This window comes from Rhinoderma darwinii, chromosome 11 (assembly GCF_050947455.1).
Source record: "Rhinoderma darwinii isolate aRhiDar2 chromosome 11, aRhiDar2.hap1, whole genome shotgun sequence".
Classification (NCBI taxonomy): Eukaryota; Metazoa; Chordata; class Amphibia; order Anura; family Rhinodermatidae; genus Rhinoderma; species Rhinoderma darwinii.
Window position 1 is genome coordinate 48,852,736 of NC_134697.1, and position 27,679 is coordinate 48,880,414.

The window sequence follows — 27,679 nt, forward strand, 5'->3', positions numbered from 1 at the left end:
CTTTCAGACTTTAACATAATGATGCCGTGGCCTCACTATTGGTCGAAATCTATGCAAAAATGAAACATGTATGTCAATTTAGCTTTAATTTTTCTCCAGTAATCAGTATAACATTAAAATAAGAACAAAGTAGTCAATTAAATTGCTAAACCGGAGATTGATGTAAAGCAGGTGCAGCATGTGATCACTTCTGTCAAAGCTGCCTCCACAGCTGGGACCAACAACAAATGGTGGGCACCTCACCAGTTACGCCTGACTCACAGTTTGAGAAACATATACAAATCATAGAGCAACAAAATTCATTCAGCAGGAAAATAGAACATTTTAGACAACATTGTAAAAAAAAAAAGGTTATTTACATCAATGGGGCTTTGTGTCAGAGATTTCCATAAAATTAAAGGGAATTTCTCATCAAGACTACCCCTTCTCTAAAAAACAGCCACCCTGGCAATCAGCTGATCATCACTGGTCCAGCTACTGGAACCCCCGGTGAACAGTTGTCATCACTAAGGGAAGTTTTGTCCAGCTGCTGCAGGGGAAATTAATTGTAAAATTCCTCCCCCTTTACACAGTGATTAACATCTCATCCTGTAAGCAAACTCTTACAGGGAAAGCTGTCCGTAACTGAATGTTGGCGGGGAAGCAGAACTCACAGGCTTTCCCTTAGGCTGTGTTCACATCACCGTTCCTTTCCGCTGAGGGGTTCCGTCGGAGGTTTCCATCAGGTTAACCCCCCAACGGAAAGGCAAACGGAAACATTAGCTTACGTTTCCCTCACCATTGAACTCAATGGTGACGGAAACCTAGCTAATGGTTTCCGTTTGTCACCGTTGTGACAGGGTTCCATAGTTTTGACGGAATCAATAGCGCAGTCGACTTTAGAGTCCTAGAAGAATTCAAACACATTTCAAATGATAAAACTCAATTAAATCATAAACAACCCTGTATCCCCGAGCTCCAGTATATCCCCCTCTATCATATGCTACACACAGATAAGAGACTTGACAGAACATCATAATAACTTGTGGAGTTTTCCGCTCTACAAAGATAATACTTGATTTATTTTTATTAATGGATTAATTAGTTAATTAATTAATCAATTAATTAATTACTATTAAAGGAATTTCCCAATTAACAATGTAAAATGACTCACATAGAGTTTGTATAGACTGCTTTCCCTATATTTTCTGTTGCATCATAGTTTCTACATTGTAGCAAGTTGTGGCTGCCATTTCCATGGCACATTTTTTATGTTACTTTTATATGTTAATAAATTTTTCTACTCAGTCAGACATTGGCAGCTGGGCCCACGCTCATATTTATTTTAAATAAAAGTCAATTAAACTTCCTACATAAACTTCTCAGTGGCTAGTAATTAAAAAAATGGAATCTATCTTCAAGGCATCACCACTGTGAGGAAAGGAGACAAATATCTAAAGCTGTATGTACAGATGAACGATCAGTGGTTTGAAAATTCCTGCGAGTATTGGAAGGACATTTCCATTACTACAATTATTGTACACACACCATCATTTTTTAATAAAAAATCTGATCGTAGCAGCAATGTAAAGCCATATAGCAAACATATCAATTTCAACTTCAAAAACAAAAAGAATGATTTTTATGAATTCACAATCAATTTTAATCAATAATAAGCTATAATTTTTCATTAATTGTTTTGTGCTTTTACATTGGGCAATTATCATTAAAATGGGAAAGGAAAAGTTGGAATAATAACCAAAAGTTTGGATTCATAAATCGCATATTTATTGCAGATTTTGATACATTTTTTTTTTTTAAACCAAAGCTAACAGTGGTTTAAAAAGGAATGGGAAATATAAAGGAGGAACATATACCGTACTTTTCCTTCCTTCTGGATCCACTTCTGACTTTGGCTCAAAAATCTTTGCTAAAATGTGCAACAAATATATGATGTATGAACATAGCCTAAGGCATCACAAAGGCTGTAGGGAGGCACATGGCGGGTCTTATTATGGAGCTGTAGGCACTCCATGTACCACTGTCCGGTGCTTCATACTGCGATGCTTCAAGGCTGGAATAGCTTAGTGATTTTTCATATCCTTATGGATTCCAACAGAATGTTACATATGTCTCTGTGTGAAATTTGAGGCATATTGAAGCACAGTATTGCCCCGTAGGACTTTATGGGTGCTGTATTACGGTTTTGTACAACTCAGAGGTTCAACAGAGTGATATAATGCTCATGATGTGGATAATGCCATGAGATACTGCTCTGCATTTGTGAATCCAGCACAATTGAAATGTTACAATTTGCCTTATATTAGATGTGCTGCATTGTGCGATATGCAATTTGGCCCTCTGTTAGAACTGCCCCACCAAACGAACAAAAAATAAATAAATGCAAACAATGTCTTTGTAAATTTTCAACATATAGTGTTCACTGTAGCGATCAGTTGAGGTTCTCTTTTCCTCCTTTCGTCTTCTTCTCTTCTTTTAAATTTTTTATTTTATTTTAATCAAAGCCAATATTTTCTGTCAAGGGAAGACAGATATGCCAGACACCTCTGCACAATTTTTGGTATTAACCAATGAAAATTGGTACTTTTAAGTAATCATTAAATAGACTTGACATATTTTTTCTATCCCTGTGCGTGCTGGTTATGTCCTTCAATTTTTATTTTTTTTTTTGCAATTCTTTTCTTTTTATCTCTGCACAATAAGCTGTGAGCTATCACTTAATAAATATTTTCACAACATTTTTGCTTTGTGAGCCATGACAGTCTGATTCAGCTTATTCCCTCTGCATATTCTAATGTATTCAAGGTGGTTGGGGTTATATTATATCACAAAAGAAAACCATTAACAAAACTGAAATAGGGAATAAAATGTTCTACCTGTCTCTTACATATCATGGAGGGAGCTAATTTGTCAGGTGTATAAACTCTTAGCTTATCAACTCACAATGCTCTAATATCATAATTGAAATATGAGACACAAAATTCACATTCATTTGGTTCACTAAATATTTCCATCCTTGCAACTAAATATTAAAGGGGTTATTCTAAGATCAACATTTATCACCTATCCACCATATAAGTAATAAATGTCTGATCACTGTGGCCCCACCGCTTGGACCCCACCAATCACTAAAACGGGGGTCTTGAGCAATGTTCCCTCTAAGTCTTGGCAGCTCCTGAGCGGGGCAGTTAGGGAGCAAGGCAATTCTCCATCAATGGTGGGCGATCTGATGACCAAAAGTAATACCCCCAGTAAACGCAAATATAGCGACTAAATAAGAGAATAAGAAAACTTATTTTAAATTAGTTTTAAATTACTTTTTTAAATACTATATTATAAGTCCAGCAGTAAAATAAAAAATTCTAAACACCAATTATGGACATCAACGAAAGAATCCTTCATTACACCACTGCGCCTATAGATAGCGCCATACAGACCGCCTGTAGATAGCGATGCACACACATCCTGTAGATAGCGCCACAGACCTCATGTGAGAGCGCCACACAGCCCCTGTAGATAGTGCCATACACATCCCCCTGTAGACATCTTCACCCCCCCTGTAGATAGCGTCACACACAGCCACCTGTAGATAGCATCACGCCCCTGTAGATAGTATCACACGCAGCCCCCTGCAGATAGCGCCACATGCAGTCCCCTGCAGATAGCACCACACGCAGACCCCCTATAGATAGTGCCACACAGACCCCCCCTGTAGATGGTGCGGCACAGACCCCCTGTAGATACTGCCACACAGACCCCCCTGTAGATAGTGCCACACAGACCCCCTGAAGATAGTGCCACACAGCCCCCTGTAGATACTGCCACACAGCCCCCCTGAATATATTGCTACACAGCAATGCCCCCTGTATATAGTGCTACACAGCCCCCCTGTATATAGCGCTACACAGCCCCCCCTCGACCCTTTGTATATATCGCTACACAGCCCCCCTCCTCCCCTTGTATATAGTCCTAAATAGCCACCCCTCCCCCTGTATATACTGCCACACAGTTCCTTAAAAAAAATAAGATCGTGCTTACATTGCCCTGTTCCAGCGACAGACGGAGCGCTACACTGCCTCTCTGGCAGGATGCATGTGCAGACCAGCGTGATGAAGTGACGTTATCACCCCAGCCTGCGTGACTCCTAGCACCTTATAGGCTGCAGGCCTAACGTGACCTGCAGCCAGGGCCGGCCTTAGGTTGGATGGCGCCCTGTGTGGGACTCCCTATTGCTGCCCCCTACACAAACCAAAAATTAACCACATATATAGACACACACATACTGGAACATATATACTGTACATACATATAGACAGATATTTAGACATACAGGCAAATATACATACACACATTCAGGTAAATATATAGACGTACAGACACATATATACACACACACACACACACACACACACACACCGGCAGATAAATACACAGACAGGAACAAATACAAATACATAAAAGGCACATTCGCAAACATATATACCCAGTACAGATAATGTAGTAGATTTCACATGCAGTCCTATGTCACACCACAGATAACACTGCGATAACTCGGAGTACAGATAATGTCGTAGATTTCAAGTGCAGCCCTATATAACACCACAGATAACACACAGTAATAACTCTGAGTACAGACAACGTAGTAGATGTTACCTGCAGACCTATGTAACACCACAGATAACACACAGTAATAACGGAGTACAGATAATGTAGCAGACGTTACCTGCAGTCCTATGTAACACCACAGATAACACACAGTGATAACTCTCTGAGTACAGATAATTTCGTAGATGATAACTATACACACAGACACATAAACACACATACAGAGGCATATATATAAGGGGAGCAAAGTATATAATTATCGGCAGGGTATATAGGGGTCAGCAGGGTAGATAGGGGCAGCAGGGTATATAAGGGGCAGCAGAGTATATAGGGGGCAGCAAGGTATATAAGGGGCAGCAAGGTATATAAGGGGCAGCAGGGTATATAAGGGGAAGCAGGGTATATAAGGGGCAGCAGGGTATATAGTGGCAGCAGGGTATATTAGGGGCAGCAGGGTATATAAGGGGCAGCAGTTTATATAAGGGGCAGAAGGTTATATAAGGGGCAGCAGGATATATGGGGGTAGCAGGATATATAGAGGCAACAGGATATATAGGGCAGCAGGGTATATAGGGGCAGAAGGATATATAGGGGCAGCATGGTATATAGGGACAGCAGGGTATATAGGGTCAGCAGGGTATATAGGAGGCAGTAAAGTATATAGGGGCAGCAAGGTATATAGGGGCAGCAGGGTATATAGGGGGCAGCAGGATATATAGGGGCAGCAGGGTATATAGGGGCAGCAGGATATATGGGGCGAACATGGTATATAGGGGCAACAGGGTATATATGAGGCAGCAGGATATATAGGCGCAGCAGGTATATAGGGGCAGCAGGGTATATAGGGGTAGCAGGATATATAGGGGCAGCAGGGTATATAGGGGCCAGCAGGGTATATAGGGGCAGCAGGGTATATAGGGGCAGCAGGACATATAGGGGCAGCAGGATATATAGGGGCAGCAAGTTATATAGGGCAGCAGGATATATATGAAACAACAGGGTATATAGGGGGCAGCAGGTATATAGGGGGCAGCAGGGTATTTGGAGGCAGCACAGATATCTTCATTTTATCTGTTCTACTTTAATATTGAACACACTTTTACAAAGATACAAAGAAAGATAAACACATGCAGAGACAGAGAGACACAGACTGTAACATATACACATACAAACACAGAGACACATACTATATATACAGAGACACATACTGTATACCCACAGAGACATACACTGTATACACACAGCGACACACTGTATAAACACTGAGACACACACTGTATACACACAGAGACACACACATATACACACAGACTACTCACCATCTCTCCTTGCTGACAGGATCACAGGCTTCTTGCAGGACGGGCTGTGGGCGGAGCTTCCTTCTCTGCTTCTCAGCTCCGTGTGTGTAACTAACTAAGAGCAGAGCACAGAGTAAAGGCAGAGCCCAGTGTCACCCACTACATGCTGGGAGGGTGCAGCACCCTGTGCGCTCGCACACCCCTAAGGCCGGCCCTGCCTGCAGCCTATAGTATTAATTTGTATGTGCGTCCTGAGGACGCACATACAAGTGAATGTGGCTGTCGCTAGCACCAGAGCCCCCTCCGGTGCTAGCGAACGCCACCGCATCCGCCCGCCGCCAGTGACAGTGTGCAGGCTTTAAAGTTTAGTGAGCGGGCGGATCGTGGAAGGTACGCGGCCGCGCAGCCGCGCACCTTCCAGGGAACACTGGTCCTGAGCCCAAGGTTCCCCCTCACTGCACAATCGAGTGAGGAGATTTTTTAGTGGAGCGGCAGTCGAGCAAGTGCCGCACCTTTTAAAGTCTATGGGACTGACAGAGACAGCCGAGTACAGCGCTTGGCTGTTTCCATCATCTAGATAAACAAGCTCAACCGTCGCTCCATTCAAGTTTCTTCTCACTGCAGTCGTGCAGCGAGGAGGAATGGGTGACTCGGGACCCTCGTTTAAGTGATCAGTGCAGGTCCCAGCAGTGGGGTCCCCAGCGATCAGACATTCCTCACCTATCCAGTGAATAGGTGATTAATGTTGATCTTGGGATAACCCTTTTAAGATGCACCGATATATCTAGCATGCGGCACATCTAGGATGACCTCTAAGTATGCATATATGTTCTCCACAAAAGCCATTGATCATGTCCAGTAATGCTAAAACCCTAAACGCGAGTGCATTTAGACCCATATCCCACTAAAACATGTCATACTCAAAAGGTACTTGGGAATTTGTTTGACAGGTATTTAAACTAAAGAATTGGTGGGCACGGATGAATACTGGTGGTTTCTTTTCCAAGCAAAATAGCCACAGCCCAAAAACATACTGAAGGGTTATCTGCCTATAAAAACTGGACCTAGTGTATGTGCGCATGTGTCTGAGATAGGGGAATTAGATTGTAAGCCCCATTGGGGACATGGAGTCTGTCTTATGTGAACGGTGACAATCTCTGTACAGCGCTGCGGGATATGTTGGAGCTATATAAGCATCATTAGATAAATCAAAAATTAATAATAATTACATTTTTCATTTAACATGCAGGGGGTGTATTTTAATTGTAACCACCGACACTCTAGCTTAGATTCACTGCAGATGCCAAATGAAAATATCTGTAAAACTTTCGAGTAAAATATGATTATGTGTTTGCTGTTGCTTAGATTTCCAGGGAGCGCTGGCACATTTTATAGTCACTTTATATTCGAAGTAAATAGGAATCTGCCCAGAAATAACTGCTACGTGTCCTGAATCCATTATTGACATTACAAAAACCAATTATTGTGTTTTATCCTAAATATCATTCTTATCTGACTTACATCTAATAACCTGCGAGCCTTAATACGGTTGCATGAAATTCCTCATGAAAATCCTTGACTTTTAAATAGCATGATGTTAATGAGAAGTTGTTCAAGATATGAATAAATAACAGAGGTCACATACAATAAAACATGATGTCAATCAATATTAGTCTGGAATTAAAATTAATAATAAAATAAACTTTGTCAATACAATATAATGCTTTCAGATAAGTTCTCATTTTTTCCCCAGAAGAATGTTTCATCTAATTGCACTGAAGAAGCAATACAGCATAAGAGTACAAATAGGTCAATGAACATTGCTGAATTGGTAAAAATATCACCCGATTCAGGTAAAAATACACCGGTGGTTTATAAGCAGAATAAGGGCTCCTGCACATGGGCGTATTAAGGCTCAGTGCGTGAGCAATATATTTAGAGGAGCAGATCCTGTCTTATGAGAACAGGCAGGCCATTTCCTAAACCAAGCTTTCCTGTTCTAACCGGACTGGATCCGATCCCATCCTTAACACTAAGCAGACGAACGTTGTATACGGCCGGGTGCTGTCGGTTAAAACAACTGACAGCACACGGACCTATGCAATTCAATGGGGCTATTCAGACATGCATGATTTTTCATGCAGCGTTTCCGCTATGTGAAACTCACTGCATGTTCTATTCTATTCAGTTTTTGTGGATCACGCGCCCATTGAGTTCAATGGGTGCGTGAAAATTACGGAAAGCACATTGATGTCTTCTGTGTGCTGTCCTTGACTCACACAGCAAAAAAAAATAAAAAAAAATGTGCACCAACGTTGACATCAAAATCTGATACCACACGGAACAAACCCTGATGGCACACGGAGCTGCAACGCAGGAAAAACAATGTGTTTTTTGCGGACGCAAAATGGTCACTTTGAATCTAGCCTAACTTTATGGCCGTGTCCTCAGAGCCTAAGCCTTAGTGTAAGTGAAAGTTGCCTATCACGGTATGGCAGGTTGCCATAAAACTGGTGTGCTTTTGTTACATTGGAGCATTTATACTGTATTCACCCAAAATTAGTCATTTAAAGCCCAAAATATTTATACCCAATAATCTTGCATTTATCTAATTACCATGATGTAAAAAAAGAAAACAATTAACCATACATATTCCCATTTCTATGCTGTTGCTAGGGCAACTTCACTTGATTGTATACCCACACATGCAGAATATAAAACACTAAAACGTCTGTATTTGTAAATCATATAGCATTCATATTTTTATTTGTGCATCTATATGAAATTAGTCATTTTAAATACACTTTTTATCGTATATCTTCTCTTACTTGACATAGATCCAATATGTGGATGCATTCATAGAACTCTCCATAGACTTTAATGGGCATTTTAGGACCGCACACTGTTTTTAAAATGTAAACATTTTTCATCTGACTTTGCGAAAAACCCATCAGATTAACATTGGCCTATATAAATACGGATGTGATGCAGAAACAAAACACTGCTCATGTGAAAATAGCCTTAGGCATGTGCCTGATTTCTGTCGGCAGTAAATAAAAGTCTTGGCCATTGTCCATGACAATAATTTTCCTTTATGTTGTGACTTTATTTTCTAATTCTTCTGTGTCTTTAGATGGGCCGGCTGGAAGGCTATCAGAATCAGGTGCCCTGTCTGACTATACTGGACCCCCACACAGACACCCGCAGCAACTGCCAAGAAGACTTCTCTTAGATCAGGGTAGGAAACCAATGTCACATGGCTGTTGGTTGCTTCGCTCAGTCAATGATGATTCTAGGCACTATTATGGCACAGTATGGCAGTACTGGGCAATGACTGGCACTATTATTTGGAAGATGTATGTCACTGTTTGGGCAGCGTATGGCAGCATAATCTGATCACTATTTAGAAGTATTGTTTGGGCACTGCATGGCTTTAAAATCTATATAGAATAATATGTGGGCACTACATACAAGATTTATTTGTGCAATACATGGCTGTATTTGCCTACTGGATGAAAGCATTTTTGAAAACAATGTATAAATCTTATTTAGTTACTTATGACGCTTTTTGAGAATTGTATTGGATTTCTTTTAAGGAGCTGTAGGGAAATATTATGTAGAAATTCAATTCTGGTCAGATAACCAGTTCAACTAGTATGACCTTGTGACAGGTTCTATTTAAGGTACTTTCTTGATCCCGCAGCACTCCATGTTTCAAGGGTGCGTGAGTAGACTTCCACGCCAACGTATAAGGTCCTATTTAAGGTAACCTTTGTCTTCACTAGCTTAAGTGAAATGACCTGAGTGTGTCCACATTAATAGTAGGGGTCTAAGGCGACATTTTCTACCTATAGGCACCTGAGATGGGAATCAGGTACTGTGTATGCCTATTATATACCTTCAAGTTGGTTATTTCACTATGTTGTATATAATACTCCAGTGTCATAGAGATATGTTTAGAGAATTTTTTTTTCAGGTATGGATTATTTTACAGTATTGCTTTTTATTGGTTCTAGACTTTTGAGAAATGGGCCTTAAAATTACGCTGAGAATTGTATGAATGAAGGCAGTTTATAGTTATCCTTCTGCTTTTTTGGCTTGATGCTGTTGAAAGCAGTAACAGATAGATTTTGCAATATCTACAGTCTGAAGCTAAGATATAACACATACCATTTTGAAATGTTTTATCCCATTTTCATATTGTGCTTTGAAATAAATCACATACATAGATCCTAGAAAATAAGGTGCTGAAAATAACAATCTTTTATTAATTCATCATGGGAGAAAAGTAATAAGACAGATGAAACGACAGACCATCATATACACTAAGGCGTAAAGTAGACTCACAATACAATATATCACAAGAGTATAAACACAATTAAAGTGCATCTGTGCTTAAACATGATAAACACCACAATGCAAAATGAGTACTAGAGTAGCACATTTCGCCTGACGCACATTTCGTTGTCGCTTTCTCAAGGAATGTACATGATGTTCTGTCTTTTAATATTTTTGGGACTTTTCTCATGATGAATTTTATGTGATTGTAATGGTGCATGGATATTTAGGACATTTTTATAGTGGCCATTATTTATAGATACATATAGTTGCATTTTTAAACAATTAAATAATTGTGATGTAAATTGATGAAAATTGTGTATTAATATAAAATTTAAACTGATCTACCAAATTTACCAAACCTTAGATATGCACCATAATTGTAATTATATTGAAAAGTTTTATTTATGACTTAAAGGGTATTCCCATCTTATACATGTATGGCATATTCACAGGATATGCCATAAATGTGTAATTGATAGGGGTCCTAGCTGGGACCCGCACCTATGTGGAGAATGGGGCTCCCTAGACCACCTCCTGCCTAATTACCGCATCCAGGCGGAGAATAAATGGAGAGGGGGCCACGCATGTGCGAGACTCTCTCCATTCTGTTTGTTGGAAGTTAGGGAAATAGCTGAGCATGACCAATCCTCCACTTATTTACTGCCTTGAATGGACTGCAGAATCCACCTCACCGGGTGGGACAAGGTTCGGGTTACCCCAATTCTCGATATGGGCACCTTATTTATAATGTCTGAGATGCGAATAACCATTTAAAAACTTTTAATTGTCCTAATGCATCTAAAATATCTTATAGTTTTGTGTCTAAAGATTTTAACCAGATGTATCTAAATAGTAGCAGAATACAAGCAGACCATATGTGGTCTGATTCTGTTCTCTTCTATCTGTCCCCCACGTCTTGTTACATGAAAAAATTTATTTTAGCAGAAAGTAGGGAATCTTAAAAAACATGAGTTGAATAGTATAACTTTTTATTATGAAATGAATAAGCTTTATTTGTTGATGGTGTATTACCACAAAGCTGTAGCAATTGAGTAGCAATTGAGTTTAGGAAATTGAAAGTCTATGATTATTATAGTTTTGGGATGAAATACGAATGAGTTTTTCTATCACACTTTCTATATTAAAGGGGTTTCACCTGTGATGTCAATTAGACGCTCAATCAAAAGTGTCATCGGTGAGGTCAACCATGAAAGTTCAAATGACCATTGAAAAAGGTTGAAATAAATGTGCCCCCTTGGTCTCTAAATTATTGGGACCCAAGTAGTCAGACCCCACCAAACAAACTTTAATGAAAATATTAAGTGGTAATATTCTTGTTGAAATGGAAAATGGAAATAGAAAACAGAAATTAAACCATAATAAGAGAACAGACATTGCTTGTCTTCTGCAAGCGTTTTCAGGGGAGTGCACATAGCTCATTAGAAATACACATTGTAAGAGTTACATACATTACATTCATTTTTATTTTAACCTCTTAATACCGAAGGTATTTTAAACCAAGCAATTTTTTAGGTTTTTCCATCGTCGCATTCAAAGAGCTATACGTTTTTTATTTTTCCCTGGCATAGGATTTTTTTTTTGCGGAACTAGTTTTATTTTATAATAGCACCATTTTGGGGTACTTATAATTTATTGATTAACTTTTTATGAACTTTTTGGCGGGGTACTGGAAAAAAACCTGAAATTTCGCCATTCTTTTTTGCGTCTTAAAGAGAACCTTTCACCTCCTCATACATGTGCAGCTGAGTGCAGAATGTAATGGGGAGCGCTGCACAAACCCTGGGGCACTTTACTTTTTTTTTCTACCTCCCTCCGTTATTTAGATATCAGTGCCTTTATATTTGGCGCACAGATATCTAAATAACGGAGGGAGGTAGAAAAAAAAAGTAAAGTGCCCCAGGGTTTGTGCAGCTCTCTCCATTACATGCTGCATATGTATGGTGAGGTGAAAGGTTCTCTTTAACTTTACGTCGTTTACCGTGTGGTATAAATAACAATAACTTTATTCAGCAGGTCGTTAGAATCGCAGCGATAACATATTTATATAGTTTTTTATGTTTTACTACTTTTACACAGTAAAAACACTTTTTTTTTCAAAATTATTTGTTTTTGTGTCGCCATTTTTTAAGAGCCGTAACTTTTTTCTTTTACTGCTGACATAACTATATGATGGATTTTTTTTTTTTAGACAACTTGTAGTTTTTATTGGTACCATTTTGGAGTGCATATGACTTTTTGATCACTTTTTATTAAAAAAATTTAAGGAAGTATGATCCGAAAACAGCAATTCTGGCATTGTTCTTTATTTTATTTTTACGGCGTTCACCGTGCGGGTTAAATAATGTAATTGTTGTATAGTTGGAGTCGTTACGGATACGTCGATACCAAATATGTGCAACATTTTACTTTTTTTCATAATAAAGAATTTTGTTAGGGGAAAATGTGGGTTTTTCATTTATTTTACTTGGGACTTTTATTTATTTATTTCAAACTTTATTGAACTTTTTTTTAACTAGGGGACTTCACTGTGCAATCTTTTGATCGCTTTTACAATACACTGCAGTACTTCTGTATTAGGCTGGGTTCACACGACCTATTTTCAGACGTAAACGAGGCATATTATGCCTCGTTTTACGTCTGAAAATAGGGCTACAATACGTCGGCAAACATCTGCCCATTCATTTGAATGGGTTTGCCGACGTACTGTGCAGACGACCTGTCATTTACGCGTCGTCGTTTGACAGCTGTCAAACGACGACGCGTAAAAATACAGCCTCGTCAAAAGAAGTGCAGGACACTTCTTTCAGACATAATTTGAGCCGTTCTTCATTGAACTCAATGAAGCACAGCTCAAAATTTACGGCTGTCAGAGAAGCCTCGCAAAATGCGAGGAGGAGGAATTACGGCTGAAACGAGGCAGCTGTTTTCTCCTGTGAAGCACGCGGTGCGCCAGTGGGGTGAGTGAGGGAGCCCCCTCCCTCTAAAATCACATAGATGTGGCGCTCGCTATTGAGTGCTGCATCTGAGGGGTTAAATATGATCAGAGACCACTGCTAGTGGTCTCCGATCGTTTCCCTGAAGTCCAAAGCTGTTAGCAACAGCCCGGACTTTAGGAGCACCCTACCTGATGCGGGAAAAGTTCTTCAGAAGTGCCGACGTGAAAAAGCGGCACTTCAGAAGAACTACCCTGAACGGCCGCCGTAAGAAAACTATACGGCGGTCATAAGGGGTTAAATTAAGTGTAGTTGTGCTTTTAGTGGAATTTAGATTTTACGCTGTTTCCGTAACTACCATTCAGTTCTATGGGACATACATAAACAGCGTAGCTCAGCGAGCTACACTGTTTCCTTTTTCATGTTCGGAAAACACCTCATTCAGCCGCAACACAGAGCGGCAGAAAGGGGATTAGGGGACCCCGTTCTAGAGATAGGTGCGGGTCCCAGAGGTGGGATCCGCATCTATCTGACATTTATGACATATCCTGTGGATGTCATAAATGTCTCTGATGGGAAAACCCCTTTAAGTCATTTATGTGTTCTGACGTTCCCATTGTGTTTGTATTACTACCCTATTACTATTACTTCTTGTTTATATATTAGGAAAGGAGTTGCAACCTCTAAAACAGGTCCTGTCACATTTGTCACAGCTTGTAGCACAAAACCCACGGCGGCAGCGGCGGTCAGAGTGAGGTCAGTGCTTGTTGTGATGGGAGTGGACCACTCCAGTCACCTGACTTGAGTCATCTTACCTCACGTCACTGACATGAGGTCAGGTGACTGGACTGTACTGGCCCTGGAGTGGACCAGTCCGGTCACCTGACCTTACGTCACTGACATGCGTCAGGTGACTCAAGTCATGTGACCGGACAGGTCTACTCTCAGGCCAGCACGCACCGACCTCAATCAGACTGCTGCCGCCATACTTGGCTCTGTCCACCCTCCTCCTGCTCTTAAATGTAGAGTGAGTAGGGTGGACGGAGCCAAGTAGCAAATGACCCGGCGGCAGCGCGGTCCGATTAAGGTCAGGCCAGACCAAATGATCTTGCGGGCCTAATACGGCTCGCGGGCTGGAGGTTCCCCACCCCTGCTTTATGAGATCATGTGTCTGTCCCTTTACTTGCACTCTGTAGCAGTCATTATGAGGGCTATAAAGACACAAAAAGGCAGGACAGCGGTGCACTAAGCATGCCACAGACTGTTTCTCTTATATCTGATAGTTGGAAAGTAAGCTATAGCGTCTGTGTGGCCCTTTAACAACTTCTATACTAATTTATCTTTATTATGTGTCCAAAAACAAAACACATTTATTTCACTCTTCCAGATTTCCATGTTCTCATTTCTATTATTCTATTTTCTTTTCAATAGTCTTTTATGTCTATAGTCTTTGGCTCGTTTATCGTTTACAGCCTGAACCTTTTTATCCAGTCCTTCTAGATCTAACCAACTACTAAATATCTTCCCTCTATCTCCAGGTTGAGCTATCCAGTCTCCTCCCCCTTCCTGTTTAAGTAGATACATTGCTACCAACCCTGCAGCTGTGTGAGCAGGACTGTGGTCAGAGGAGGGATTTTGGCCTCTGAATGTAAACAAAGAATTCACTGACTTCATTCACTGACAGAGGTCTCGAAAACAATGAGGAATTGAAACACAAAGTATATCAGTAAGCTTCATAACTTTTAGTCATACAATTAAATGAGTTTCTTCTTCATCTTCTGACATATCAGTGAGGTGACATTGATGGAGATCTGTGAGTTCAGAATAATTGGATTGTGGCATTCTACCAGTGCCATGCTGCTTTGGCTTAACAGCTTCTGTACCTTTAAACTACATTGATTGTGCCTTCACTGAAATGAATGAGGCTTTATTGCGCATGAGAATTACACACCCATTGATTTTGACAGGAGTGCCATCATTCTAGCGTGAAGAAATGGAAATCTGTGAGCTAAGCGAAAGGATCACAGCACTTAGCGGTACACAGAAAACCATTTATTCTAGTGTTCAATGGGTCTCAACTCATAGACCGCACCAATGCTATCAATGACAAGTAAAAAAATAGATGAAGGTAAAAATACACTTCAAGCTTTATATACATAAGACTACAGAACTCTTTCAATCATTGCCTTTCATATTTTGTCTTTTCTAAAATGCTAAATATAATAAAGTGCATTCAAATAAAAACCTAATGGGAATATAATCCCGAATGAATGATGGTTTTTTATGAATAATTCATTCTCATAATTCCCTTATCCTACTAGAACACCTGCAGAGATGACTAATATTCTGCTGATTTTTATTATACGTGGAGCTGCAAAGATGTTGTGGCTGAAAAAGTTATTAAAGCCTTTAATTCTTGTTATGGAGGAGAGAAGTCAGTGCAATGTAGAATCTTCAATTCTGGATGTGCATCATCTTTAATTTACCAGTGACAGAAAGTTCTCCCCATTCCTTTATATTCATGCATAGTATTAGACTATAGACAGTTATTGATAAGGCCGTGTACAGCATAAAGTACCCAGAAGATACAGAAAAAATACATTTGTTGGTGTGAAAGGTCTTACCTGTCAATGCTAATGACACATAATGTCATAATAGAAGCAGTGCAGCACATCACATCCATTGCTATGAAGACATTACAAAAGACGTGCCCAAAAATCCATTTTCCACCAATGAGGTCAGTGACACTGACAAAAGGCATAACAGCTATAGCCACCGATAAGTCAGCCAAAGCCAAGGATACAATCAGATAGTTTGAGGGCTGCCGAAGTTTCTTTACAAAACAAACAGAAATGACTACTAAGCAGTTTCCTGCAATGGTCAGTAAGGTGATGAGGGACAGGATGGCTCCTATTACCAGTTTTTCAATGTGCCCATAATTAAGAATCTGCTCTCCACACTTGGTGTCATTTTCACTTACAAAGCTAGAGGTGGGCAATGGACTGCTGCTGCTGGTGGCATCCTGAATGATTTTCAGTAGGGAAGGGTTGAAAGAACCAGAAATCATTATAGAGGTGCTGAGATCCTCCAAATCTTCTATAACGTAGGACCTGATGTCACTGTATATGTGGCTGCTGTTGGTAATGATGACCATCGTGATTTGTGTAGCCCATGTGTAGAGCCCCAAATACTTTGGGTCCAGCAGTTATCTCATAGTAAAAGTGATCAAATTATAAGGCATTTCTCAGCCCCGCTACTACTTGAGGAGGTAACGTAGGTAGACATTCATTCTGGTCATAGAACTAACCTTGTCTCATAGTCATTCTTGGTGATCCCAACTTCCTTCAAATCCCCAGGCATTGGTCCTATTCCACCATTCTTCAACAATCCACTTTTATAATCAGCAGAAATGCAGAGAATCTTAGTTTCTCATTTATATGGTGAATTTATTTATAATTTCCTCCAAGTAAAAAAGAAAACCAAAATCTACTTGGCTTAGTCAAGTTCCAGAGGAAATAAGTAATGGTCCTGAGCGCTCCCTCTCCCTTTACCAGTGCTTCTTCTTAAGGCTGGAAATACATTCACTTCTGACTGCCTGGTGATTTTAGTGGTTTCCAGTCTTTCATGTGTTAGCAGCAACTCAAAGGCAGTGTATGTAGTTTGTGTACTGAAGCTAAGAGCATCCAATCTATCCTCTCCATCATACAGCAATAGAGCTCAGAACGAGAATGTGTCATCATAATGGTGACATCTAGTGGAGATCCAGTGCATTGTTTATCCTTTGAACTTAAAACAGACCACTGAAAATTATAAAAATTGGAATCTAAGACTAGAGATGAGCGAATCTTTGAACATTTGCTGCGCCGCTGTTTTCCCGACTGGTACATTTTCTATTACAGAGCCTAAGATAAGTCAATGGAGGCTGAAATGTTGAAATACGGATTAGTATTTAAGCTTTCATGGTCTTTTATGTGGAAAATACAACTCCGTCGGAGAAATGGCCGGATAGCGAAATTTCAGATTCATTCATCTGACATTAAAGCAATAATAGTATGCTTCAGAACTGAAACCCTGCAGCATGCCTTTGCTATCTCAATCTCTGCACTGGGCTTGCTCTGATGATTTTGTTTTATGGAAGAGAACTCTTTCCACCAGATGCTGCTCAGAAATCGAATGTAGGAAAAAATTGTGTAACTGTCCCACGGCATAATAGGAGCTCAGCTGTTAGGGATGTGTCTGTTGACAGGCTTGTTGATGGTTTCCAATAAGAAGTTCTTGGTGAAGAGCTTGCTGAATTTTCACTTTTTTATTCTCCATTGAAATGAAAAGTAGATCTGGAAACTTGGATACAATAAATTCAGCAGTAATATGAAGTCATGCAAGAAACAGGGAAGATTGCAAAAATTCTACTTTTTAATATATTGTGGAATCCGCAATATCTTTACTGGTTGCCTCCTTTCAACTCTGGGCAGAGGTAGACGTACTATATGTGCAACTGCACTGGGGCACAGCAGTCCAGGGGAACACTACTACGTACCTTAAAAAATTTATGGTGGTTCCTATTGTCTTTTAGATCACATGTAAGGGGCTAAACTCATTCCCATCTATTACTGGTAAATTGGCACACTGGTGATGGATTGGCTGGCGAGCCATGAATAAGGTGGTCTATGGATAGCACCCCATTATCATCAAATTAACAGTTGAAAAACAAGTTTCCCTGGTGGTCTAGGTACTTAAGGGGTTAATGAGAACAACATCCTTGGTGGTCTAGTGTGGTGAGGCCACACTTTTAAGAGGCCAATGCCAAAATATCTGATGGACTAGTGTAGTTTATGACTTAATGTCATCATCCCTGGAGGTCTAGGGCATGGAAAGCATTAAAGGCAATTAAAACCTTTGTGCATGAAAAATCCATATACATGCGTGTTACGAAGTCCCTGCAGAAAAAAAGTTGCACTGATCTGTTTTATGCATTGAGCTTTCCTTTTTATGGCTTCAGCAGCTCTCATAACTGGTTTGTAAGCTTTTCTCCATTCAGACTTCTCTAGGGGCGTTCCCCAGCACTGGTCACACGTTCTCTTCTCTAGGGGCGTTCCCCAGCACTGGTCACATGTTCTCTTCTCTAGGGGCGTTCCCCAGCACTGGTCACATGTTCTCTTCTCTAGGGGCGTTCCCCAGCACTGGTCATATGTTCTCTTCTCTAGGGGTGTTCCCCAGTACTGGTCACATGTTCTCTTCTCTAGGGTCGTTCCCCAGCACTGGTCACATGTTCTCTTCTCTAGGGGCGTTCCCCAGCACTGGTCACATGTTCGTTCTCTTCTCTAGGGGCGTTCCCCAGCACTGGTCACATGTTCTCTTCTCTAGGGGCGTTCCCCAGCACTGGTCACATGTTCTCTTCTCTAGGGGCGTTCCCCAGCACTGGTCACATGTTCTCTTCTCTAGGGGCGTTCCCCAGCACTGACCAACACTGGTCACATGTTCTCTTCTCTAGGGGCGTTCCCCAGCACTGGTCACATGTACTCTTCTCTAGGGGCGTTCCCCATCACTGGTCACATATTCTCTTCTCTAGAGGCGTTCCCCAGCACTGGTCACATGTTCTCTTCTCTAGGGGCGTTCCCCAGCACTGGTCACATGTACTCTTCTCTAGGGGTGTTCCCCAGCACTGGTCACATGGTCTCTTCTCTAGGGGCGTTCCCCAGCACTGGTCACATGTTCTCTTCTCTAGGGGCGTTCCCAATACTGGTCACATGTTCTCTTCTCTAGGGGCGTTCCCCAGCACTGGTCACATGTTCTCATCTCTAGGGGCGTTCCCCAGCACTGGTCACATGTTCTCTTCTCTAGGGGCGTTCCCCAGCACTGGTCACATGTTCTCTCCTCTAGGGGTGTTCCCCAGCACTGGTCACATGTTCTCTTCTCTAGGGTTGTTCCCCAGCACTGGTCACATGTTCTCTTCTCTAGGGGTGATCCCCAGCACTGGTCACATGTTCTCTTCTCTAGGGGCGTTCCCCAGCACTGGTCACATGTTCTCTTCTCTAGGGGCGTTCCCCAGCACTGGTCACATGTTCTCATCTCTAGGGGCGTTCCCCAGCAATGGTCACATGTTCTCTTCTCTAGGGGCGTTCCCCAGCACTGGTCACATGTTCTCTCCTCTAGGGACGTTCCCCAGCACTGGTCACATGTTCTCTTCTCTAGGGCCGTTCCCCAGCACTGGTCACATGTTCTCTTCTCTAGGGGCGTTCCCCAGCACTGGTCACATGTTCTCTTCTCTAGGGGCTTTCCCCAACACTGACCAACACTGGTCACATGTTCTCTTCTCTAGGGGCGTTCCCCAGCACTGGTCACAGGTTCTCTTCTCTAGGGGCGTTCCCCAGCACTGGTCACATGTTCTCTTCTCTAGGGGCGTTCCCCAGCACTGACCAACACTGGTCACATGTTCTCTTCTCTAGGGGCGTTCCCCAGCACTGGTCACATGTTCTCTTCTCTAGGGGTGTTCCCCAGCACTGGTCACAGGTTCTCTTCTCTAGGGCTGTTCCCCAGCACTGGTCACATGTTCACTTCTCTAGGGGCGTTCCCCAGCACTGGTCACATGTTCTTTTCTCTAGGGGCGTTCCCCAGCACTGACCAACACTGGTCACATGTTCTCTTCTCTAGGGGCGTTCCCCAGCACTAACCAACACTGGTCACATGTTCTCTTCTCTAGGGGCGTTTCCCAGCACTGATCACAGGTTCTCTTCTCTAGGGGCGTTCCCCAGCACTGGTCACATGTTCTCTTCTCTAGGGGCGTTCCCCAGTACTGACCAACACTGGTCACATGTTCTCTTCTCTAGGGGCGTTCCCCAGCACTGGTCACATGTTCTCTTCTCTAGGGGTGTTCCCCAGCACTGGTCTCAGGTTCTCTTCTCTAGGGGTGTTCCCCAGCACTGGTCACATGTTCTCTTCTCTAGGGGCGTTCCCCAGCACTGGTCACATGTTCTCTTCTCTAGGGGCCTTCCCCAGCACTGGTCACATGTTCTCTTCTCTAGGGTCGTTCCCCAGCACTGGTCACATGTTCTCTTCTCTAGGGGCGTTCCCCAGCACTGGTCACATGTTCGTTCTCTTCTCTAGGGGCGTTCCCCAGCACTGGTCACATGTTCTCTTCTCTAGGGGCGTTCCCCAGCACTGGTCACATGTTCTCTTCTCTAGGGGCGTTCCCCAGCACTGGTCACATGTTCTCTTCTCTAGGGGCGTTCCCCAGCACTGACCAACACTGGTCACATGTACTCTTCTCTAGGGGCGTTCCCCATCACTGGTCACATATTCTCTTCTCTAGAGGCGTTCCCCAGCACTGGTCACATGTTCTCTTCTCTAGAGGGATTCCCCAGCACTGGTCACATGTTCTCTTCTCTAGGGGCGTTCCCCAACACCAGTCACATGTTCTCTTCTCTAGGGGCGTTCCCCAACACCAGTCACATGTTCTCTTCTCAAGGGGCGTTCCCCAGCACTGGTCACATGTACTCTTCTCTAGGGGTGTTCCCCAGCACTGGTCACATGGTCTCTTCTCTAGGGGCGTTCCCCAAAACTGGTCACATGTTCTCTTCTCTAGGGGCGTTCCCAACACTGGTCACATGTTCTCTTCTCTAGGGGCGTTCCCCAGCACTGGTCACATGTTCTCATCTCTAGGGGCGTTCCCCAGCACTGGTCACATGTTCTCTTCTCTAGGGGCGTTCCCCAGCACTGGTCACATGTTCTCTCCTCTAGGGGTGTTCCCCAGCACTGGTCACATGTTCTCTTCTCTAGGGTTGTTCCCCAGCACTGGTCACATGTTCTCTTCTCTAGGGGCGATCCCCAGCACTGGTCACATGTTCTCTTCTCTAGGGGCGTTCCCCAGCACTGGTCACATGTTCTCTTCTCTAGGGGCGTTCCCCAGCACTGACCAACACTGGTCACATATTCTCTTCTCTAGGGGCGTTCCCCAGCACTGGTCACATGTTCTCTTCTCTAGGGTCGTTCCCCAGCACTGGTCACATGTTCTCTTTTCTAGGGGCGTTCCCCAGCACTGGTCATATGTTCTCTTCTCTAGGGGCGTTTCCCAGCACTGGTCACATGTTCTCTTCTCTACGGGCGTTCCCCAGCACTGGTCACATGTTCTCTTCTCTAGGGGCGTTCCCCAGCACTGACCAACACTGGTCACATGTTCTCTTCTCTAGGGGCATTCCCCATCACTGGTCACATATTCTCTTCTCTAGAGGCGTTCCCCAGCACAGGTCACATGTTCTCTTCTCTAGGGGCGTTCCCCAACACCAGTCACATGTTCTCTTCTCTAGGGGCGTTCCCCAGCACTGGTCACATGTACTCTTCTCTAGGGGTGTTCCCCAGCACTGGTCACATGGTCTCTTCTCTAGGGGCGTTCCCCAGCACTGGTCACATGTTCTCTTCTCGAGGGGCGTTCCCAACACTGGTCACATGTTCTCTTCTCTAGGGGCGTTCCCCAGCACTGGTCACATGTTCTCATCTCTAGGGGCGTTCCCCAGCAATGGTCACATGTTCTCTTCTCTAGGGGCGTTCCCCAGCACTGGTCACATGTTCTCTCCTCTAGGGACGTTCCCCAGCACTGGTCACATGTTCTCTTCTCTAGGGCCGTTCCCCAGCACTGGTCACATGTTCTCTTCTCTAGGGGCGTTCCCCAGCACTGGTCACATGTTCTCTTCTCTAGGGGCGTTCCCCAGCACTGACCAACACTGGTCACATGTTCTCTTCTCTAGGGGCGTTCCCCAGCACTGGTCACAGGTTCTCTTCTCTAGGGGCGTTCCCCAGCACTGGTCACATGTTCTCTTCTCTAGGGGCGTTCCCCAGCACTGACCAACACTGGTCACATGTTCTGTTCTCTAGGGGCGTTCCCCAGCACTGGTCACATGTTCTCTTCTCTAGGGGTGTTCCCCAGCACTGGTCACAGGTTCTCTTCTCTAGGGCCGTTCCCCAGCACTGGTCACATGTTCTTTTCTCTAGGGGCGTTCCCCAGCACTGACCAACACTGGTCACATGTTCTCTTCTCTAGGGGCGTTCCCCAGCACTAACCAACACTGGTCACATGTTCTCTTCTCTAGGGGCGTTCCCCAGCACTGGTCACAGGTTCTCTTCTCTAGGGGCGTTCCCCAGCACTGGTCACATGTTCTCTTCTCTAGGGGCGTTCCCCAGTACTGACCAACACTGGTCACATGTTCTCTTCTCTAGGGGCGTTCCCCAGCACTGGTCACATGTTCTCTTCTCTAGGGGTGTTCCCCAGCACTGGTCACAGGTTCTCTTCTCTAGGGCCGTTCCCCAGCACTGGTCACATGTTCTCTTCTCTAGGGGCGTTCCCCAGCACTGGTCACATGTTCTCTTCTCTAGGGGCGTTCCCCAGCACTGACCAACACTGGTCACATGTTCTCTTCTCTAGGGGTGTTCCCCAGCACTGGTCACATGTACTCTTTTCTAGGGGCGTTCCCCAGCACTGGTCATATGTTCTCTTCTCTAGGGGCGTTCCCCAGCACTGGTCACATGTTCTCTTCTCTACGGGCGTTCCCCAGCACTGGTCACATGTTCTCTTCTCTAGGGGCGTTCCCCAGCACTGACCAACACTGGTCACATGTTCTCTTCTATATGGGCGTTCCCCAGCACTGGTCACATGTACTCTTCTCTAGGGGTGTTCCCCAGCACTGGTCACATGGTCTCTTCTCTAGGGGCGTTCCCCAGCACTGGTCACATGTTCTCTTCTCGAGGGGCGTTCCCACACTGGTCACATGCTCTCTTCTCTAGGGGTGTTCCCCAGCACTGGTCACATGTTCTCATCTCTAGGGGCGTTCCCCAGCACTGGTCACATGTTCTCTTCTCTAGGGGCGTTCCCCAGCACTGGTCACATGTTCTCTCCTCTAGGGACGTTCCCCAGCACTGGTCACATGTTCTCTTCCCTAGGGTTGTTCCCCAGCACTGGTCACATGTTCTCTTCTCTAGGGGCGTTCCCCAGCACTGGTCACATGTTCTCTTCTCTAGGGGCGTTCCCCAGCACTGTTCACATGTTCTCTTCTCTAGGGGCGTTCCCCAGCACTGGTCACATGTCCTCTTCTCTAGGGGCATTCCCCATCACTGGTCACATATTCTCTTCTCTAGAGGTTTTCCCCAGCACTGGTCACATGTTCTCTTCTTTAGGGGCGTTCCCCCACACCGGTCACATGTTCTCTTCTATAGGGCGTTCCCCAACACCAGTCACATGTTCTCTTCTCTAGGGGCGTTCCCCAGCACTGGTCACATGTACTCTTCTCTAGGGGTGTTCCCCAGCACTGGTCACATGTTCTCTTCTCTAGGGGCGTTCCCCATCACTGGTCACATATTCTCTTCTCTAGAGGTTTTCCCCAGCACTGGTCACATGTTCTCTTCTTTAGGGGCGTTCCCCCACACCGGTCACATGTTCTCTTCTATAGGGCGTTCCCCAACACCAGTCACATGTTCTCTTCTCTAGGGGCGTTCCCCAGCACTGGTCACATGTACTCTTCTCTAGGGGTGTTCCCCAGCACTGGTCACATGTTCTCTTCTCTAGGGGCGTTCCCCAGCACTGGTCACATGTTCTCTTCTGTAGGGGCATTCCCCAGCACTGGTCACATGTTCTGTTCTCTAGGGGCCTTCCCCAGCACTGCTGAGTTTGCCGTGAGGGAGCAGACTGATGGATCAGAGAGAGAACTGAATACAGCAGCTGGCCATGTACTAAAATATACTGCAGGTACAGAAGAAAAAAGGGAAGACATATTTTAATTAAGACCAATAAGAAATGTGTTTTATTATGCAAAAAAAAAAAACTGTGCAAAGGTGAACATAGACTTTAATGTAAGAATCCTTGTGTTAAGGATCTGCCAGGCACAGCTTCTGTATCCACGCCCATAGGTAATCAGTCTGCACCTGCTTCTATGTCTGTGAGACTGACTCCATCTTCCACCACTCAGGATGGCAGGCTTAGGAGTGGGAGAGCCTATCACAGCCTGGCCAGACGGAGCTAGCTCCCGCCCTCTGTCTATTTATACCTGCCTTTCCTGTTCCTCCTTGCTTGTGATTCTTCTCGTTTTGTTTCCTGGCCCTGCTGCAGCTTCTTGAACCATTTGACCCTGCTTCATATTGACCCTGGCTTACTGACTACTCTCCTGGTCTGCGTTTGGTACCTCGTACACTCCTGGTTTGACTCGGCTCGTTCACCACTCTTGTTGGTCACGGTGTTGCCGTGGGCAACTGCCCCTTTTCCCTTGCTTCTGTGTACCCTTGTCTGTTGTCTGTCGTGCACTTATTGAGCATAGGGACCGTCACCCAGTTGTACCCCGTCGCCTAGGGCGGGTCGTTGCAAGTAGGCAGGGACTGAGTGGCGGGTAGTTTAGGGCTCACTTGTCTGTTTCCTTACCCCCGTCATTACACCTTGCTGGTCTAAGGCAGAAGGGCTTATGGGCCTCTTATATGGCCCCTCCACAGCTCGTGGATTGGCGCTCGTTTACTCTTTTCACAAAGAGCTAGCATGGAGACGAGCGCTCATTACTCTGAATGCTCGTCCCCTTACATTATTATCATGGCGGATACACGTCTCCCTGCTTGCACAGGGACATGTGCTGCCAACAACGACAATATTTTTCATTTTTAAAACGATACGACCAGCAGATGATCTGGCATTTGCTCGTTCATCTGATGATCGCAGCCCTGTTTACACAGGTCAATTATCGGCATCGAGCGTTCTATGGTCTAGCCTTTGCCCAATAATTGGCCCATGTAAAAGGGCCTTTATTTTCAGCATATCTTGTGGCCTATGGCAGTAAGAGGTTAGTGTAATCATCCCTGGTGGTCTAGGGCAGTAAGGGATTAATGACAGCATCTGTGCTGGTCTAAGGCAGTAAGAGATCAATATCTGCATTCCTGATCGTCTAGTGTGGTAAAAGGGTTAATCACATCTGTTGCCTAGTGAATGACCAAACTCCCCAAGTTAATTGATGCCTCTTTTAACAAGAATCTGAAAGTCATCTTTTCTTTGGCCCAGTTCACACAGAGTTTTCTGGTGCTGATTTTAATGCGGAAAAACACTGAAATCGACCCCCCATTGATTTCAATGGGAGGCAGAGGCGTTTTTTGCCAGGTGGCTTTTAGCCGCTCGCGAGAAAAAAATCAGCATGTATTTTTTTGCCGCATTTTCACCTCTGACCTCCCATTGAAATCAATGGTCTTCAGAAAAAAACCACGGCGCTCGTTTCTGAGCTTTTTTCACCATGTCCTCAATGGCCGCGGGAAAAAATTAACCGAAAACAAAATAAGGTCAAGACCAATAATTGTAAATAATAAATTTTTCTGTGGTTTTAAATTTTAATATGTAGGAGTCATCATCTTCTATGGAGGAAGAGGTTAGCGACTGTGGTTCTGAGTTTAAAATTGACGAAGTAAGATGCTGGTCACATCTGCATTGGATGCTCCGTTAGATGCCTCCATCGCAAATCTGGCAGGAATTATCAGAAATAATAGCGCAGCATTCTGTGCTATTGTTTCCGGTAAAATGACTGATACCCCGACGAAACCCATTATAGTCAGTGGTGTCCGTGTTGCAATGGAATGCCCTGATGCAGGTGTGAGCAGGGCCTTAATATTTCAATCAATTTTATTTTTCTTCTTGTAAATTTGTGGTTGTCATAAATATTTTATTTGTTAGATGGTTAAACTTCAACCAATGTTTTTATCTGACCCAACTGAGGTGGGCACCACAGCTAGCCAGGTTTAGTCAGAGTTGAGTACTTACATATGAAATAAAATAAAATAAATTAAAGAGTTGTTCAATTCATAACAACTTAAATATAAAATAATCCAAAAAAATAAAAGCTGATTTTGCTCTTTTTATTTTTTTCAAAGCAGGCAACACAACAAACTGTGTGACCAGCAGCTTTTACCAGGACCAACTCAGGGCAGCGATGGGGAGCACACGGTGGCCGCTGACGGGTAATTATTCAATTTGAATTGTAATAAAAGTAGACTGTATGTTATTTTCCGATATTATTTGGTGTGTCACAACCCATTACCCTGCTTATGGAAAATATAATCCAAGTCAGACTCCATGAGCTACAGATTAGGCAGATCGTTCATTGGAGGTTATATTCAAAAGAGAGTACTATGTGACTGCAGAGGTATAGCTCCTGTACATTCACTCCTTGCAATCTGTAATCATTGAACCTAAAGCAAGAAGCTGAATGCAGCAAGCCAACACTTGAGTCATATACAGTATCAAGGGTGTGATTAATTTCACCAGACCAACAGATACATCAGACCTTTTGTCTTCCGAACAGCATTTTGTATACTGTCCTTAAGTATTTCCGTGCCCTGTACCTCTACGCATACTGTCAAGAACCAGTTTCCAAATTGTAGACCACCAGGGATTGTGACATTACAAATTATCTACCCTACAATGCCAGTGAGGCAGACATGTTCTGTATGCTCTTCTTTTGATTTAGGGTCCCACATGCTCCACCAGGGAAGATGAGGAGGATTATGCCCCTCACATAAACAACAAATTCCTCATCCAACTTGTGGAGAATCCACTGCATTGTGACAATATATCGCTACCAGTTGGCTCTGGGAGTATGTCAGCATAAATATCATAAACAACTGGGAAGACCTGAGTATCATGATGAGGAAGAAATATGGTACATATAGTTCAATGTTTGATCCTATTGTTTGCATTAATAATTCTTCAATTAATGAAATCTTAAAAAGTGTTAAATAACCTACTAGTGGTTATTGTAATTACCATTGTGTGGTCAGGAGAAGTATATACACAATTTTCGAGTATCGATATGTGTGTGTGTGTGTGTGTGTGTGTGTGTGTGTGTAAACATAGTAAACAACTCAATCCCTTTATAAAAGCAATTGGTAATGTTTTTTGTTTTATGTATAGATGCACAATTAAAGGTTGGTTAAAAAGAAAATCAGAGTTTTTGTCTTATAGGGAAGCAAATCTTGACGCGGTGGTTTTTAGTCCGCAACCTCTTCATGAGGGACCTTACAGAAGACGGGCCTCTATTGGTTCAGCGACATCCAGGAAGCAGCCATGCTTCTACAACAGCTTGCTTCCATTTCTACCATGGTTGGCTGAAAAAAGGCACTAAGTTTTTGGTTTTTTTATGCATGTTTTCTACTTCTAGTGTAATTTGTATATTCTTACATTTTGACCACAGGAACAGTGGTAGACTATAACTACTATAGTACCACACAGTGATTGACAATTTTTTTATAAAATTTTTGACCCCTATGGTATTTAATTGGACAGCTTAAAAAAATACATATGGACTAGTGTATAACTGGTTATTGTATAAAAAAAAAATGATGCAAACCAACTCTAAGGAATATAACACTGTATATAATGTACAAGAATGTAACTACTTTAATGCTGACCCTATACTACTAGAATACTGTCCCCTCAATACAAGAATATATCTACACTAATACTGCCCTGTATGT

General features: G+C 43.2%; 1 protein-coding gene and 1 long non-coding RNA gene across 3 annotated transcripts in view; one reads left to right on the plus strand and one right to left on the minus strand.

The window, feature by feature from the left end:
* HTR7 (5-hydroxytryptamine receptor 7) overlaps nucleotides 1-16,886 on the minus strand; it is a 94,386-nt gene extending 77,500 nt beyond the window's left edge. The window contains exon 1 of the mRNA XM_075842667.1: nucleotides 15,823-16,886. Within this exon, the coding sequence (XP_075698782.1) occupies nucleotides 15,823-16,352 (530 nt within the window). The 5' untranslated portion in view covers nucleotides 16,353-16,886. The remainder of the gene's footprint in view (nucleotides 1-15,822) is intronic.
* Nucleotides 9,049-27,488, plus strand: LOC142663838 (uncharacterized). Of its 2 annotated transcripts, none has more exons than XR_012851150.1 (4): nucleotides 9,049-9,141; nucleotides 26,078-26,164; nucleotides 26,674-26,865; nucleotides 27,168-27,488. It is a non-coding gene; the product is annotated as an uncharacterized LOC142663838 (long non-coding RNA). The 2 variants fall into 2 exon arrangements; XR_012851151.1 differs by having other exon boundaries at nucleotides 26,081-26,164.
* Nucleotides 27,489-27,679: the final 191 nt, after the last annotated feature.